Source organism: Echinops telfairi, unplaced genomic scaffold, assembly GCF_000313985.2.
Source record: "Echinops telfairi isolate 266 unplaced genomic scaffold, ASM31398v2 ScPeMD7_3;HRSCAF=10, whole genome shotgun sequence".
Taxonomy (NCBI): Eukaryota; Metazoa; Chordata; class Mammalia; order Afrosoricida; family Tenrecidae; genus Echinops; species Echinops telfairi.
In genome coordinates, this window is record NW_022103899.1 from 35,521,293 (window position 1) to 35,539,393 (window position 18,101).

The window sequence follows — 18,101 nt, forward strand, 5'->3', positions numbered from 1 at the left end:
TGAAATTTATTGAATTTGAAATAGCCTAAAAACGTCAGTATAAAGGACCTTTCTCTAACAGTCATTTATAATCTAACAGCTGTTCTAGGGGGAAAAGAGACCCTAAATGTACCCATCATTTATGGAAACACATTGTTAAGTCTTACAAAGGATCAAGACAAGACAAAAACAAATCATGCAGGTAGGGAATATCAGCATCAGGAGGCCATCCTGGTGCCCCAGGATCTCCAGAAACATGACCATTCCAAAAGGACGTCATGACTGGCAGCAGCTCAAGTCATCCCCGTCGGCGGTGTGGCAGCAGAGGCTGGGACAGCACCGTGATTGGAAGACGAACCATGGTAGATTAGAAAAGTTGCAGAGTCGGTTCAGGGTCCCACAACTGAGGCAATCACGATATGACTCGTAACTACATGACCTAGTACCCCAATCTCCATCAAGGGCACCCCCAAGCAAGTCCCTGAAGGTGAGGCTGTCCCTCACCAGGCTGGCTAGGGGAGTAGGAGGAACACAGTTTTAAACACAACAAAGCTTCTCACTTGCACGTCCGTCGATGGTCAGGGAGGACTCTAGTCGCAGGATCTATGTGGCCACTCAGAAATTAATTAGGACTCCCACTGGAAACCCTGGCCATCTGAAAAGCTAGTGCTCAGAAAGTAAACTCTAGGAAACACATGATCCTGAATAATTTAATGTTCAGCCCTGCATATTGGAGCACAATGTAATATTTGGCATCAATGTCCTTGAGATACTTCGCAAACAGAGTTCCAAAAAATGCATGTTCTTATTGATGATCTGGCTATAAGGTCGGGGTTACTTCACTCAAAGGGTACTGGCAAAAACCCTCGGACTACCATCACTTTCACTAGTTTGAAATATTGTTCACACGAAGACAGTCTCATTACAATATTGTAACAGAGCAAATTTTACCTAGCAAAGGTCACTGAAGAATCTCTAAAGTCGCTTTTCTTCTCATTTTTCTTTTTCCCCTACTCTGTGTTTCAGAACTAGGGGGTTTGAACTTCTGACTTGGGATTCACAGCCCACTGCCTAGCCCATAGTACCTCTAAGGCCCCTAGTTCAGACTCTTCCTAGTGTACAGAGGATTCCAGTTTTAAAACTTAATCTATTTATAATTTTTATAGTCTAGGATATTTTCCCGTTTCCACTGACTCAATTATCCGTAGGTGTTTGTAGATGTAGAAGAATTCTTTTCTCTATATGAAATCCTAGTCTTGCTAACATTCCTTGAAGTAGCCAAACAGAGATGAGACTTTTAAAACAAGAAAAGAAGCCTGTGCTGACACCCCAGGCATGTGTGCATTCGCCGTTTTTAAACTTCTCTTTGCCCCACAGACACTCTTGAGAAGGGTGAAGCTCTTCAAGCGCTCTTGGTTTGGTTGGTGTGTCATCTTCCTATGAAGGTTCTTAATAATTTCACAGCCCGCCTTCATTTGGCAATGTGGTGAATTTCTTAGTACAGAATATAATCCAACTTGTCGCAAATCTACAAGAAGTAGCGCCATTGTGATGTTTGGAGCAAAAGACAATACTGTATAATCCAAAACTTCAGAAGAATGATCTATTCCCTCAGTGCCTTAAGGATTATATTCATCTTCTTGGTATTAAGGTTAAGGTTAAGGTGCTAATCTAAACCAGTTGTGAATTTGAGCACAGAATTGAGATATAGATGATGATAGATGGATGGATAGATAGATGATAGATGATAGATAGATAGATAGATAGATAGATAGATAGATAGATAGATAGATAGATGAGAGAGAGAGAACACTTTCAGAGCCTACATAGTACTTTCAAGTTGATGCAACCAGTATTCAAATGCCCTTCAGAACAGGACCATGTGTCTCGCTATCCAAGGATCAGGTCAAGGCCATAGCTGCTGCAATAGAAAAACAACAAAACATGCCCTTCAATGAGACTGCCTCTCTTCATGTACACTGTGAATGTAGCAACATAGTGTCTTACTCATCCTTGTAGTTCTCATGATGACTAAACACAGCTCTAGTGTCTATACTGGGTACAAAATACATTTGCTTAAATGTAACTACCCATTAGACAGAACTTTATGGAATCATGATTCCTTACTCTAAGTGCATTTTGCCCCATAAATTGACTTTGCCTCAAATGTACCAACCCCCATCCCCCGACATTCCCCCTCCCACCCCAGACTGAACTCAGTGTGTCTTTGTTTTAACCAGTCTGTCTTTGGGAGAAAGACCCGATAGGCCAAGCTCTGCAGCTGCAGGACTGGCCAGGGTGGCCCTTGGAGATCAATAGGCGTCTGGCCATGGGAGCACGCCAGTGCCAGCGCCAGCCTCTACTAGGAGTGCAGAAGTGCCAGGGACGCAAACAAACCACAAAAGCAATCTGCTCTTTTAATTTCCTTCATCAGCAGTTGATCACAGGAAACTGTTTCAGAGGAGCCGTTTACTCTCCGAAGGCGCAGAAGCAAGGAGCTTGTCTTCGTTCCCTGTTTGGGGGATTTTATCTCGGGGTTTGTCTCGCAGAGCACTTGGAGCTGTACAGTGCTTTCCTTGTTGACGAGTTTCCATCAGCAGCTGCAATTAACAGCGGTTTCCTAGGCAACCATTCTGTACCCTACTGAGAACAACCTTTTCTTGACAGGAGCATTCTGTCTGAAATTGCTTTGTTTTCCTTCTTCGTGAGGGTACGGTAGCCTTACTTGTCATTTCGTTTAACGCCCATTATTATGCCCGTTATTCTTAAAAGCAGCAACATTTACTGGCTTTTATGTTCCATATGGAGGAATTTACTGTCACCGTCTCTTACTTCCCTCTTAAGAACATGAGGGAAAAACAAAAGTATGTTCTCAGGCATCTGCCAACTCGCTTGGATTTCTTGCGCACAGTCTGATTGGCGAATCTCTGCACGATCAAGCAATTACCGCTGGTCCTGATGCAAACCCAACTGGTTTGCATTGAAAATGAGACTTCTGTGTGTACCAGTACATGGCGTAGAGCGCTCAAAAGCCAGTTGTCGTTTTTTCACGAATCTGAGAAAATTTCAACACCGTTGCTTTTGTTACACATCAGCTAAACTATATTCATAGATGAATATTAAGAATGACTCGGCTAAAAATATGAGATTGTCTTAACATTTTAACATGACTGTCAGAGGCTCTTGTGGCTATAAGAATATGTCTTGTCATGGAAAACATCAGAGGTTGACACAGTCATAATGCTAAACAGTGTGTTCTGCCTCAAAGACTCACTACCATCAAGCCGATTCCAAAGCACAGCAACTCTATAGGACAAGGTAGAACTGTCCCTATAGGTTTCTGAGACTGCCCCTCGTTATGGGCACACTTACTACATATTGTATCATTCAATGTCAGAGCACACAAAAAGATGATGCCACTTTTATGCCCACATTAAATTTCCAGATGGGAAATCTGAGGCTTAGAGAAATTAAGTTACTTGACCCAAGACCTAAAGCTACTAAGAGATGGATTTGGAACTTGTTCCCAGGTTTTCTGATACCAAAACGTGTTCCTATATTAACTATGTGCACACAATTGCAAATCAATGTGATATACACAAAGAACAGTACATTTCTAGTGTACCTTATTTTTCCAGTTTTCCCATCTGAAAAAAATGTGAATCAAATATCAACAGTAAATATAAGCACCTCGTTTATTAACTAAAGGAGACTTGGTGTCACTGTGGCTTAGGCATGAAGCTACGAATCAACCAGTTAGTGGCTGAAACCCACCAGCTGCTCCGTGAGAGAAAGAAGAGTCCGCCTCCTCCTGTCAAGATTTAGTCTCAGGAATTCCCATAGGGTTGCTGGATGCAGTAGACTGGATGACAGTGGTTGGTGGAAGTATCACAACTTGTTTTATAACTTTGCACAACAAAATTATGTTTATTCATGACTTACATTATAGGTTTGGAAATCATCAAGTAGCTTTCTGTGGGTGAAGCTATGGTTCAATTAGTGTCTCTTTAGCTCGTGTTGATTTTTCCACCAATGTATGATTTTTTCCCCAAAGTTCAAATTATCTGCTGAGGACTACATTGATACCCTTTATACCATAGAATACATTTTCAAGACAAATGTGTTGTTTACCTTAAGACATCTACCCGTGTGTGATGGTCTGTTACCATCTAGAAGACTGTTACCTTGGTTGTATATTTGCTTAGGCTGGTTCTCTAGAAAAGCAAAAACAGAGAGAGAGACAGACAAATTGTTATCAAGAAAATGGCTCACACAGTTGTAGAAGCAGGCAAGTCCAGGCAGGTTCCAAGTCTGTAGGTCAAATGTTAAAGTGGAGGCTTCTCCTAACTTCCATAGTTTGGGGGGCTGTTGAACCCAAGATTGATAGGAACTCTCCTGGCTACAGACTGCAGAGGTAGATAAATCCAAAGTAGCAAATCAGGCTGGTAATTAAAGAGGTAAATGAATCCAAGGTCAACGGGTCATCTGACAGATCAGATGTTTGGCCACTGATGGCTCCCAGAATTCACAGGCCATATGGCAGGTTTAAGTCCAAAGAATTAGAGGTCCATACGCCACATGCAGGATCCAGAACCAATCAAAGCAAAGAAACATTTCCACAGTGTCCTCTTACGTAGGAAGAAGGTCACACCCCGAAAGAAACTTTCTTTCGATTGGATCAAGGCTGTGACCAGAGTAAAAGGGTTGCATTCACCCTAATCTCTTATAACTGATTGCCCACTAAATGCAGATTCCATTATGGAGTTGATTATATTGTGTTAGATCACAGATTGAAGATTACTAGGCCTCCGTTGCCAACCCACTGAGGATACTGGCCCAGCCAAGGTGACACAAAACCTGTCGCAGAATTTTAAATTCTTTACTCCAAATCACTCTATAAAGCAATAATATTTGTAGAGATTATGAGATGGTGTTGTGGTTAGTCATTTTTAATATTTTTTCCTTCAACTGATTTGTAGATAGATCCATTGATTAGAATAGATGCAAGTTGGCATTCATTTTGCTTAATTGTGAGCCATGTGAAAAACGAAAAATTTCAAAACATGTAACTATCTCATTACCATATCAACACTCAAAAAATAAGTCAATGTCCAAGTACTAGGCATAAGGTTCTGAGTACATGATAGATAGTGTTTTTAGTAATGTCATTAAAATTGGTATTAATGTGATAAAAAATATGTATCACATGCATTTTAACTAATATTAATTTTAATATAAATTAGAAGCGCCCTTTTGTTAGAAAATGTTTATAGTTCAAAAGAGAGGTAGCTTTTCAAAAAACAGCTGTGAAAATCAATGTTGTTTTTAAATTGTGTATGGTGAATAGCAATTCAAAATAATTTATGAGTAGTTAAGATATATCGTTAATCACTAGGAGAGTCCTAAATTCTATTCATAACTTTACGCATAATACTCGGAAGACAAAGCACAAGAAACCTATATACATATGTATATAATATTTATTTGTTTATATGTTAGGAAATTAAGAAAGAGCATACAAAGATACAGGTAACCATGACTACTTAAAAATATTCTAATCTCTCAACTCAAAAGGCATTTTTCATGTTACTTAATCATATTGTCAGGAACAGAAAGGGACTGCCATGCCTTTCTAAAATACACTATCTAGAAGACAACTCTGAATAAAGACAGGCTGACAGGAATCCTCTACAAAGAGGAACCCAGGCCCTATCCAAGGGAGAGGAGAGAAAGCCAGAGAAGAAGTAACCAAGTGTGTAATTGAGTGTCCACACCACTCTATTAGACAGTACTGTCATCAGTCCCAGGAGCCATGGTGGTGTCGGGGGTTACATATCGGGATGCGAACTCAGGATCAGTAGCTCGAGAAGAAGTGTTTCCTGTCTCTTACAGATAGATGTACAGCCTCGGAAACCGCTCGGGGCAGTTTTACCCCATCCTACCGCGTCCCCACGAATCAGACTTGATGATAGGGACGTTTGTTTGGGGGTTGGTTTGGTTTGTTGTGTTGTTAGAATTAATTCCATTGTATAGATTAGCCCCTAAAGTACAAGTTTGAATAACTTTATTGGGTTCAAAAAACTAGAATGTAGCAATGCCAGAGCTGTCCACATTTCTCTAAATTAAAGTTCATGTGATTTCCTCTGATATATGCTGTAAAATATAATCATTCCCTCTATAGGTAGAAATATATGAAACATAAATACAAATAGGGATATATGAAACCATTTAATAATGAACAAATAAATTTTGTATACACACAAATGTGTGTGTGTACAGTGACACATTATAAACTAAGCTCACTGCCATTGATTCAGTTCTGACTCCTAGCAACCATGTAGGGCAGAGTAGAACGTGGAGATGATTCATCTTTACAGGAGGAGAAAGCTTCATTTTCCGCCTTTGGAGCCACTGGAGGTTTCAAACTGCTCATCTTGTGGTTAGCAGACCAACACGTAACCCACATTGCCACTAAGGCTCCACATTGTATATTGCCCTTACTTTCTTGTGGATCTGCTGTTGTGTCTGTATCTCCCTGTCTTCTGCATTTATCTGCAGTGTTTGCTATTGGTCTCGCCTGACTTTACCCAAACAAGTGGAGTTGTGGACCCACGGTGGGCTGCAAACCCCAAGGTCAGCCGTTAAAACCCCAGCTGCTCCGGGCTTCCTCCTCCCATAAAAAGATCCGATCTTGGAAAGATGTCCACACACAGACTGTCCTGTCCTGTTCCATCAGGCCGCTATCAGCATCAACTCAACGGCAGTGAGTTTGAGTTTACTCAAACCCTGGGTGGTTCTAGTCCTGCCTTAGGAACCAGGCTGGAAGAGAAAGCTCGCCCCGGAGATCCGCTGATGGGGCTTCCTTTCAGAAAGATCATCCTTTCCTCTTTCTGTTCTGAGGATGACCTTTGCTTAGAAGATTTTCAGTGGCCTGGACTCATGGCTAACCCCCAAATCATCTTAGGTTCATGTTTCCCTTCATTCATTGTTAGCATACTATTAGACATTATGCTATTTCCTATTTGAAAAAGTGTTAAAAGTATTAGGCCAAGAAACTTTAACATGTCACAACATAGGCTTCCATGTAGCCTGTATAATTATTCTAAAATAGCACTTCACAAAACCTGTTAAATTCAAGGAGGGAAAAAAAACTACCAATCCTCCCAGGATTGGGTTTTTTTCTTATAATTTTTGCATAAATGTGTGCACATATAAAACGAACCTCTTCCGAAGCTCTTAATTGACTATGACCCTCTGGCATTCAACCACAGTTATGAATTAATTTTCCTCTGAAACAGGAAAACTAACATAATTCAAATATGCTATCTAAAATAAATGATAATTTTACTGAAACTACATCATTGTTCACAATTGAAATGTGGTACTGTGACAGTGCACTCCATTGGAGTAGATATGTCTCTAGTGATTGGATTCCGTTTCCTACATATACTTGTCTCTATTTAGACTATTGTGAAATGTACAGTACACCACAATGTCACTTGACCTACAACTTATGAGAACATATCCTTTAAGTATTAAGTTTGCCTATGATCATTTCTCATTAATCACCAACACATAATTCTCCATAATGTCAAAATTATTCTAAGTACTAAAACTCAAGATTATTTAAAATAACAAAAGACCAGGCTCACTGCTTGACTAGGAACTGGCTCACTCCTGGAGACTATGGCCCTTAGTCACCTGGTAAGACTCGAAGTGAACTTAGTCCCCTGAGTTCAACTTTCAGCCAAATAATAGGCCAGCCTATAGGATGAGCAGTAACACCAGGGAGGTACCAACTCCTTAGAACAATCCACCAATCCAGTTAAACAATCCACCAATCCAGAGAAAGAATTCTGAAGATAAGAAGGGGCAGGGAAAAAGGAGCAATGGAAATGGGAAGGCCAAGGAGGGAGGGAGATGAATGTAGTTACATGTTGTTACATTGTGAGGATTGCAGTCAGTGGCACGAAACAAGATCTATATGAATTATTGAATGGAAAGTTGATATGCTCTGTAAACTGTCATCTAGGTCATAATTTAAAATTTAATGAAATTATACTAAATAAAATTCCCAACAAAAAGATTTAAATAATGTGGCAAAGCTCAGATATAATTTTTTAAAGCTACACAAAAAGATATTTGAACAAACTTAAAAGGGTTTTAGAAAAATGGAATTAGGAGGTAGGAATTTAAAATTTAAACTTTATTTCTCAACATAGGCCACATTAAAATCAAGATACTTTATATATGTGTGATGATATCAGCCATCAGTCCATTTCTAAAGAACTGCGGGGCTTCTGAACTTAATGATGTCAATGCAATCTTTATTTTCATGGTTAATTGAAGGAAAATGGGTGCCCTTTAAATATTTTTTTAAGATTAGGAAACAGAAGTCAGAAGGAACCAAATTAGGATTGTCACTTGGATGGCTGTGATTCCACACGGCTCCTTGCTTGATGAGCGGAGGAAGCCAGAGTGTTGGCTGTTAGCGTGGTGGAGAAGAACTCTCGGAGAAGCTCCCTTTGACTGGCTTTCTCCAAACACGCTCGTAAGAGGCAGATGTCATGATTTGGGCCTCCAAGAAGTCAACCAGCAAAATATCTTGAACATCTAAAAAGAGAAATACACAGAATTGTTGCCGTGACATTTGCTCTTGTCCTATTTTTGCTTAAAGAGGCCACTTCCACCCCTTGGGAGAGGTAGCTGTGACTTCCATTACTGACCTTGCTCTTTTCATTTAGAATTGTGGAAACTGAGCCAATGGAAATGTCCACGGTGTGAGCAATTTTTCTGCTCCTAGTTGGCAATCCCCATCTATGAAGGTGCAAACAAGTGAATTGTTTCCTGCCCAGTCAATGAGACTGGTCTGCTGCAGCACACTCCATCTTCCGCATGGTCTCGTCCCTTCTTCAATGAGTTGCCATCTGCAAACTGCTGGGTTCTTTGCGGTGTTGTCCCCACTTTTTGCAAGGCATCAATGATTTCAGTATCCTTCTACCCAACTTCACTATAAATTCAATGTTGGTTCTGATTTTAATTTATGCAGAATTCATGCTGGTCAAATGGGGCATCTTTTAACCTTCTTCGTGCCTCAGACTAGATCCTGTTCATCCATGTTAGAACAAGTTTTAGTTCCTTTGGTGGGAAAAAAAAATGTTTGAAGTCCATCATTTTTTTTCATAATATGCATTTTCCAGGCACTGTTTGAAGACTTCTCATATTCATTTTATGACAGTGTCTCCCATACGAATAAATATGATATGGTTTTAAAGATTTACAAATTATCCACGGAGAAATTATTACATTTTATTGCCCTTTATTGCTCTCAAATTTTGTCTTTCCAGGGTTTGCATGCGCATTCTCTTTCTCTCTTCTTTTCAAAATATTTTCTTGCGATTTGGGTGACGTTTTACGGAGCAAGCGAGGTTTCCAGCCAACGCCTATACAGATTTTGCTTTCGTGCCGCCTGCTGCAGTAGCCAGCCACACTGCGGCCGCACTTGCCCACTCCTCCCCTGTGTTGTTTCCACCCCCGCCCACCTCTCTGCTTAATCTCCATCCTTCACACTGATCCTGAGTAACATTTACCGCCACAGCTGCATTCTGAGGCATCTTCTGTAGGCTGTACATCATAGCGTTTCCACAAATCAGAAAAGGGTACAACAGAGTCTATGACCCATGGTTCGCCCATCAGGTCTGGACGTGAACTCATCCCCTAGGTCATTTTCAAGCAATCAAATGGTCTATAAAAGAAATCATAACAAGATATAAGTGCACACACCGTAGAATAATCTACTATTTGGGATCAAGAAGGCAACATTTATTCAAGGCAAACCACAGAAGGGTTAGGAAAAGAGTACGTGGAGACAGAAAACACAGCAAAGATGGCTGGGTGCTGTGGTCTTACATTCAGAGGGCTGCAGTGGATAAGCGAGATCGAACAGAATCTGTATGAGTTGTTCAATGTAAAACTATGGATAGACTCTTTAAACCTTCCCCTGATTCATAATAAAAATGTTTAATACTTTTTAAAAGATTAATTTTAAAAAGTTACTGTTTGAATGACATTTTTCTTGAATGCATAAAGAAGCACATAAAATACATTTCAAGTTAAATCCAAAATGAATCATCTCTTCTCTTTGAATTTGATTTACCAGGTACAAAATTAGTGTCTTTTTGTGTCAACAGCTTTCTATAATGAATTGCCATACAAAATTTTTGTCATTTTTACACTGTGGTATTTAGCTCCAGAATGTCAATTTATTTCTTCATTTTCTTTTTCATCTATGTATAGATGTGGATATGGATATAGATATCATATAGCTATAGATATTTGAACACATACGCACACATAGGCGTGCATACATATATACTGTGTGTGCATTCGATCTGTAATTTTTTAAAACTCTAAACTTTGGTGGGGAGAAGACTGAAGAGCAAATTCTAATCAGTGGTGTTATGTGATTATTTTTATTCTGTAGTGTCTGTTTGAACTTCTCATAATTCCGTATTCTTTGTTACTGTTTATTACAGAGGAGGTGTCTGCACGGATAGTTCAAGTAGTCACTGCTGAGGCTGTAGCCGTCCTGAAAGGTGAACAGGAGAAGGAAGCCCAGCATAAAGGCCCACCTGCAGCTCTGCCTTTAGGTAAATGAGAAGAGTCTCAGGTCAGGATCCCCGCCTGCTGGGCTAGACCACAGAACAAAGTCTTCACGTTCAAAGACAGACCATGTCCTTGGTTTCCTCTTTACCTGTGACAGCCACCAAATGCCTTTGTTGGAGACACTGGACAAGCTCTAGCCTGGTTATTTTGTTCGTTTCTAGGGATGGGAAGCATAGTTAGACTGGCTCTTAATGTTTCATTTTCCAGACCACTAGAGAGTTTTTATAAAAATAAAAGCACAGCATTTTGATTTCATGACCCTCACTTGTAGGGAAAATATGCTAACATTTTATCTAGAGATGATTATTTTCTTTTGTGGCTTTTGGCAGCTCTCTATACCACAGTTTTGAATCTTCTTGAACTGGCTAGATGTAACTCAAAGCCCAGGCTTCATTATAATCACCAGTGATTTTTGTAGCCTCTATGAAGTACCACTCTTCCCTTGGATCACCGGCTACCTTAGTATCTCTACGGTACTGCCCTTCCCTGAACTACAAGTCAGATATTCTGTGGAGATAGACAGGTAATGTACCCCATGCTTACCAAGGAAAACATTTTGATTTGCTGCCCTGCTCAGTAAGTGATCATGGGATCAATAGACATGAATATGTACATATGTAGATTCAAATAGAAATACACTAAAGAAGACTCTCTTCAGTTCAATATATGTATTTATCTTACAAGGTCAACCTTCATGAATGTATCCATTGTGTTTAATTTTCTGATCAATACTCAATCATTCATTATAATACAAAATATTCTGCTCCCCCAGGGCAAGTTATAGTTCACTCTGTAGTTTGTATAAAATGTTTTTTGACTGCCAAGCACTATTTTTCTCCTAAAGAGAGAGGGGTAAAAGATGCCCTTACCTGAAACTTTAACCTTAAGTCGGTCATTTACTTCTATCCTTTGAAGTACAAGAAAACCCAAACTTAAACAAACAAACAGAAACTTAAACTTGCTACATTGACCCTTTAGGGCTGAAGAACTAAAAAGACACCCACCTCCTCTATGACATTGACATCCACATAATCTTTAAAACAGATTTAGCTACTGGCCGTGAAGGATAAAGATTTCCTTTAAAGTTCCTTAGCCTCCTATCAGAAGTCCTAAACAAAGGGAGTGTTCTGGAAGAGGAATTGGAGTTCACTGTGAATGAATGACACCCTTTAGCATCTATAGCCTTTGTCATTGGCCCTTTACATGCGACATCAAGACCAGAAAGTGTCTTAGCTTCCACTAGCACATGGTGTCTGTCAAAATAATACTTTGAGAAATATTAAGTGCTGTTCTTTCTTTTTAGGTTTTCAAAAGCATTGAATCAGGTAATGAGGCTAAAAATAAGTCAAGGGCAGTCTTCTATTGAATCTTGCCCTGAATTGCATAGAGAGGCCTTTATTACAGATGGCAGAACTGCCTGCACGTCTAATGGCCTAATAGGGTGAATTGTTGTATCTCATGTTCCCATTGTTTGATCTTTAGCAGCTGAAGAGACAGCTAATCTGCCTCCTTCTCCACCCCCATCACCAGCCTCAGAACAGACTGTCGCAGTGGACGAAGGTAAGGCCTATTGGACTTTTCAGGGTTTGTCTTCTGACAAAGGGTAAATAAGCTGCTTTACTGAAGGACTGGACTTCAGTGTGGATCAGTCTAGGTTCCTGCTTGCCAGATGTCTGTTTCAAAGGGTGAAGAAGAATCAAAAGCCTTAAATGAGGGCAGAATCGTGTGTCCACCTAACATCAGGAAAGGAAGATTGTGATAAAGCAAAAAGGAAATATCTACTTGATACAGGAAAAGACAGCATTGTGTTTAAAATGCTAAAACAACTACAGAGAAGTAGTTTATTTAATGTAGAATGTTTTAACAGAGAAAATGCAAGGATGAAGCTTCCTTTTAAGTGATCCAATGAAAACACGTGTCAATGTCATCCCCGTCTCTAGTCAGAGTCAGATTCTTGATCAAACCAACACTTCCTCCTGGAAATGTCAAGAATCGTCTCTCCTTTGCTCATCATGGTATTGGCAGGTCCTCCTGGAGGGCCGAGCCATTGCAAAACCTCGATCAAAATGTAATGAATCAGTGAAGACGCTCATGAGTGAAGCTGACATTGATAGCTGTGAACTGGAAGCTTCTTTCCTGCTGAGCCCTGTTACTGCCTATGCATCCAGTTAGGCTTTTACTGCGTATGAACTGCCTTGTCAGCTTTTCACATCTCCTTGGTTCGCAGGAAGGATCTCTTGAGGACTGTTTATTCAGAATTTGAGATGAAAGGCACTAGTTGAGAGCAAACTATTATTCTCTGACCTACATCAGTTCGCTCAAGTGTATCATTCAAGGGTTATCAGAAAAAACAGTCAGAATTCATTTGTTGTTCCACCTAGTTTTGTTTTCATATGCTAACACCAGAAATTTAATATGAATCATCTTAATTACTATCTATTCATTCTTTTATTTCACTTCAAAATTATTTTCCAGTGTTCGAACTTGAATATGACACTTATCACAAGAAACCCATTCTCTTCTTTTAATTTATAATTATATTAATTTGAAATAGTCTTTGATTTCCTAAATATACAAATATAATTGATTCAACTGTGGTCTATCAACTCAGATAACTTCATTTTAGCGAATGCTTTGTTTTTAATGAAGTGTGGTTTTTTCTAACTTACCACTTTCTAAAATATTTAATAAACTAAATTCTTTTAAGGGATAACAGAAAATTTGAGAATATGGTGTAATTGGCAGTCATTATTCCTGAATTTCCTGTAAACCATGAGTTGATCTTTATAGATTTGAGATTTTAAATTTATAGATTACAAGGATTCTTTTTGGCCTGAAACTTATCCAGCCATCCACCTACATGATCCAGGTAATCTTTAAGTTTTTGAAATACAGTAGCGAACAAGGTGGACGTGGTCCTTGTGTATAATCAGCACAACATCAGATAGGTCATAGAAATTCAATAAAAAAGTACACAAAGAATCTCAAGATCGCACAGAAAAGGGGAAAGAACCCTTCTTTTATTGAATGGTTAGGCTTGGTTAACAAATGCTCTTCTAAGGTATTAACATTTCAACTGATCCCAAACCATGAGTAAGAGCTGGCCAAGAAGAGATGGAAAAAAGGAGGTATTTTAGGCAAAGTGTCCAACATGCGCAAAAACAGTCAGGTGGTCCAGAGCACACATGCTACGGGGACTGAAGGAGCTGTTGATGAGAAAAGACGAGGCGTAGAAGGCGATGGAGAACAGGCAGCCAAAGGCAAGATTCAAAAGCAATGATTCCACTCCTAAAGCTGTGGGAAGCTTCACGGAACAGTTTTGTTCCCTTTGGATCATTGATTCTGTTTCTGAGCCTCTGCTTGAGGACTTTCAAGTGTCAGAGGGCCTCTTAGCCCCACTGAGGGCTGTGATGTTGACCTACTCTATAGGTCTCTCTGCAGTCAAGTGATTTATTCTCCTTCCTCTTCTATTGGAATTGGAACAAGAAAAGAAGAAATAGGGTCCTTCTACCTCCCTGGGGATTTGTCAAATCAATTTTGTGGAGGTGATTACAATAGATATGATCAAAATATAAATAAGATACAGAATAACTTTAAAATTTTGATAATGGAATTAGATAAGTTAGAATCCCATTCCCAGGATATTACAATATATTTAGGGGAAATGTCAACTCATTTTAAATGGAAAGGAATTTAAAGACACTTTAACATTTTTTAATGCAGACTGTATTTTGATTGAATCATTTTTATTTTTGAAAATAATGCACTTAACTATATGAAGATCTAATAATTTGCTTTTAAAAGCATAACAATATGCTTTTTAAACTTATATGTGTACATCTCTATATATATACATGTATACATTCCTTTCGAACTTTACCTCATTAACTAAAAAGCCAGGGAATAGTCTCACTTTAAATGTAGGAGACGTGTGACCCTGACACACTAGCTCTACCTCTCTTTCTCTTAAACTGCAGTCAGTAGTATGTAGAATAAATAGCCTTTAGTAAATAACCAGTTTAGCTTTGTCAGAAAATAAATTACAACCCACTACCAAACAGAACTCCAATGATCAAATTTTCGGTGGTTTGTACAGAAGCGACTTCCATTCCGTTCATGCAAAGGTTAGCAGCAGGCTGCAGGGAAAAGGAGTGGGTGGCTTGGCTTGCTTTGGCGAGGGGCATCTTTCCTCGCTGACCCCCTTTCAAAGTGGCGTTAATCCCAGGACCGCAGTGACCGCCCTGCAGTCTGATCCTTTCAGACGAGCCTCGGAAAGCTCCTGGATTACACTGAGCGAGACACTGATTTGGAGGATGTGCTTGCTGTGTATTAATTATCAGTATTTTCAGCTGTTCTTTCCCAAGGAGGAAACATGAGAGCTTCTGCTAAAAGAAATTTAAGATACAAATTACTCTCGTTTAGGAATATTTATTTCTTGTAATTAATGTCATACTACCCATTCCCAGAGTATGCATCTACTGGAGGAAAGATCAACAAAAGATTTGGATGCAAAATTGAAACCAGTAGCCCACTTAGAAATATAAGTAATAGGGAAGTAAACTGGTCTCTTCCTATGTTAGAATGTCTTCAGATTAATCTCTCTTTTCATTTCGGCCTAAACATGACAGTTGGCATGTAGACGGAACTATTGCTATTTGAAGCTGATGTAAGAGCATTAGAAACATCAAAAACAAAGCCAGGAATCCCTCTGCTCTCGTAGGTTTGGTCCACAATTCCACAGTGGTGTTTTCTTGTGACATTGATATGGTGATATCTTAATTGCTCACCTGAAAGCACTGTCCCCTCTCGAGCATTCAGTGGCAGCAAACACAGTGGCCAACTCATGAGTCCTCAGTCCAAAGCTTGCAGAATGGAAAAGGCTTAGAGATGGTGGTGAACCATCTACGTGGAACCAGCTGCCTTCAGCCATACACTGCGAGGTCACACACAGCAGGTGCAATCACTGGGTCACTACTGCCCCATTCCTAAGCCTGGTGTCCAGTAAAAGTGACTACCCGTTTGAACCACAGGAGTTGACATTCTAAGACCAAGTTTTAAGTGACAAGCCTTACGTTTAAGCCAGTAGCAGGTTGACAATTTTTAGTTTTTTGAATGAAAGCAAATGAGGACATTTTCATTCCATCTGTTGAAACCAGGTAAGCTTCACTTTGAAGATTATATGTATACACGAGAGCTATGTTTGCAAGGCTACTCTGTCCCTTATTCTGTCACATTCCTTCGTGAAATAGAACGGCTCGTGACAAAAGTAGGGTCCTCACCAACATCCATACTTACAATAGAAGGATACATTCAGTCCTGCGAAGCAAAACTACTGTTATGTAATAATTTCACTTTGCAGAAGTACATCATAACTCTACCATTGATGGGTCAAGTGACAGGAAAGAGCAGGCATCCTTGAGAACAGAGATGCTCACATGTCAAATATTGTGCTTGGCACTTTCACTGATACCTTCTCATTTGAACCCCACCTGAGGATGAGAACCCCCAAAAACCCACAGAGTTGGGTATTATTCACACTTCACTCTGCTGTCATAGAGGTAGGAAGTGGCTTATCCAGAATTCAGATCTAAGTACTTGCAAACACAGCCCGGCTGCTTCCCTCAAATTGTCTTTTACTGTGAATGATATTTTCAAATGAGAACTTCTTATGACAAGCTGCTGAACTAATTACCTTTCTTCAAACTACATCCAAAATAATTTCTGGATGTTTTCCCGCTCCCTTGGTTGCAATCTACGAGCAGCGACCATACACAATTGTGCAGCATTTAAGAATCTGCTGTCTTCTATTGTCAGCACTGGAACCAAGTGTACTGTTTGGTTTGGGCTGGAAGCGGTCTCTTCTAAGCTTAACTTCCCTGGCCTATCTCTGGGATTTACACAAGGGGGTTCAAAATGTTCATAGAAAGTCCACTGTCTTTCATTTCATATTTCCATGAACCTTTTGAAGCTCCCTTGTACTATCGATGGACTGAAGGCTCAGTAACTGTTAGGTGCATGCACCTCAGAACATTCCCCTCGTAAACCGCAGAACCAAAAGTCCCAGACACTGAAGTTGTTGTGTCGCAGAGCTACTTTTCCACTGAAACGCCCAACGTTTTAGTGGGTTTATTTGTTCCTCGGGGGTCAGAATCAAGATGATCAGAATAGGAAACACGGTTCCTTTGAAATGTTGATGACCTGAAGCAAGCCTCTGGGCTGTTTTTACAGTTAGACACTTTTCAAAAGAAGGATGGCAACAAGATAAAGGAAGCCAAAGTCTTCAGAAGTTTGAAGCATCCAGTGAATATTGTCAGTAAGCTACCTGCCTGTAGCTTTATATTCTTTAGTTGGACACTGTAGTTGCTATATTTCTCAGGAAATAAAGGTTGAAAGACATTGGCACTTATCAGTTGCCCATCTAACCAGGTTAACACATTAGAAGTTTGAGAAGTAACTTGCATTCATGAGAGATTCTCAGTGAGTCACTGGGAAATATGAATGGCTAATACATGTGACAAGTATAGGACTTAGGACTTACTGCCCTAAAACTACGGTGCATTTTCAAATGAATGCTGTAATTCTGTCACCTTATATTCCAATAGAAGTTCTAACCATATGGAGAGATACTGCAAATTTTGTTTTTATTGCTGAGTTACGAAATTTTAATATAACTTCTCGGCAAAAGTAAATAGTGATCAACAAAGTTACTAACTTGCCACATAAGCCAGCGAGGTGGTGGTCAACACTACATTGAAATCAAGTATTTTACATTCACATAGTCCTTAAAATGCATTGTGTTGTACAAGATTCCAAGTGTGAAGCAGACTGATGTGAAGTCCTGTATTTAAGGAGATATATTTTAATAATGCAGATTTCCAAGCAAGTAGATACAGCAAAGGCCAGAGTTCTTTTAGTAGTTGATGAGAAATGCACAGTAAGGGTTTGAAACGTAAAAGCAGTTAAGAGCTAGTGGTACAACTGGAACTCTGTCAAGTCTTGAGTCGTCGGAAGCCAAAGACCTAGAAATTCTGAAGTTGCATATATAGTACACTTTCAGAAGAGAAGAAAAATGCAAAAAGAAACAAGTTTATAATATCATGAAGGTTCTTATCCATAAACCCCCATTGTCTTGTAAGTGAACTTGTGTTCAAAATGATGTCCCAAGCTATGTTTTATCGTTAGTGTCCAAAGATAGAGCTTTACAGACTGTATCTCGTCATGCAAAGTAGAATGGTACGTTGTCAGTTTGCATAACAGAGTAATATATGTATATATCTTTTTTGAGTTAAAATTATTAACGAAAAATTAAATGAACCAAAATGCTAACCAATTGAGCATCTTTGATGATTAAGGTTGTGCTTCATACAGGACTGTTTTTCCTCCATGATCACGCAGGTATCGATGCAAATATGTTGCTAAGAAGAATGAATTTGGGGGGAAATTTTTCTTCCAAAGAA

The 18,101-nt window shown here is 39.5% G+C and overlaps 1 protein-coding gene across 34 annotated transcripts in view; it reads left to right on the plus strand.

Annotated features, from left to right (window-relative positions):
* Positions 1–18,101, plus strand: part of MAP2 (microtubule associated protein 2) — a 241,754-nt gene that overhangs the window by 170,536 nt on the left and 53,117 nt on the right. For 29 of the 34 annotated variants that reach the window (XM_045297150.1, XM_045297171.1, XM_045297162.1 and 26 more), the window contains 2 exons: positions 10,515–10,628; positions 12,127–12,204. In XM_045297150.1, coding sequence (XP_045153085.1) covers positions 10,515–10,628; positions 12,127–12,204 — 192 coding nt within the window. The remainder of the gene's footprint in view (positions 1–10,514; positions 10,629–12,126; positions 12,205–18,101) is intronic. The other 5 variants (XM_045297187.1, XM_045297301.1, XM_045297264.1 and 2 more) reach the window with 1 other exon arrangement.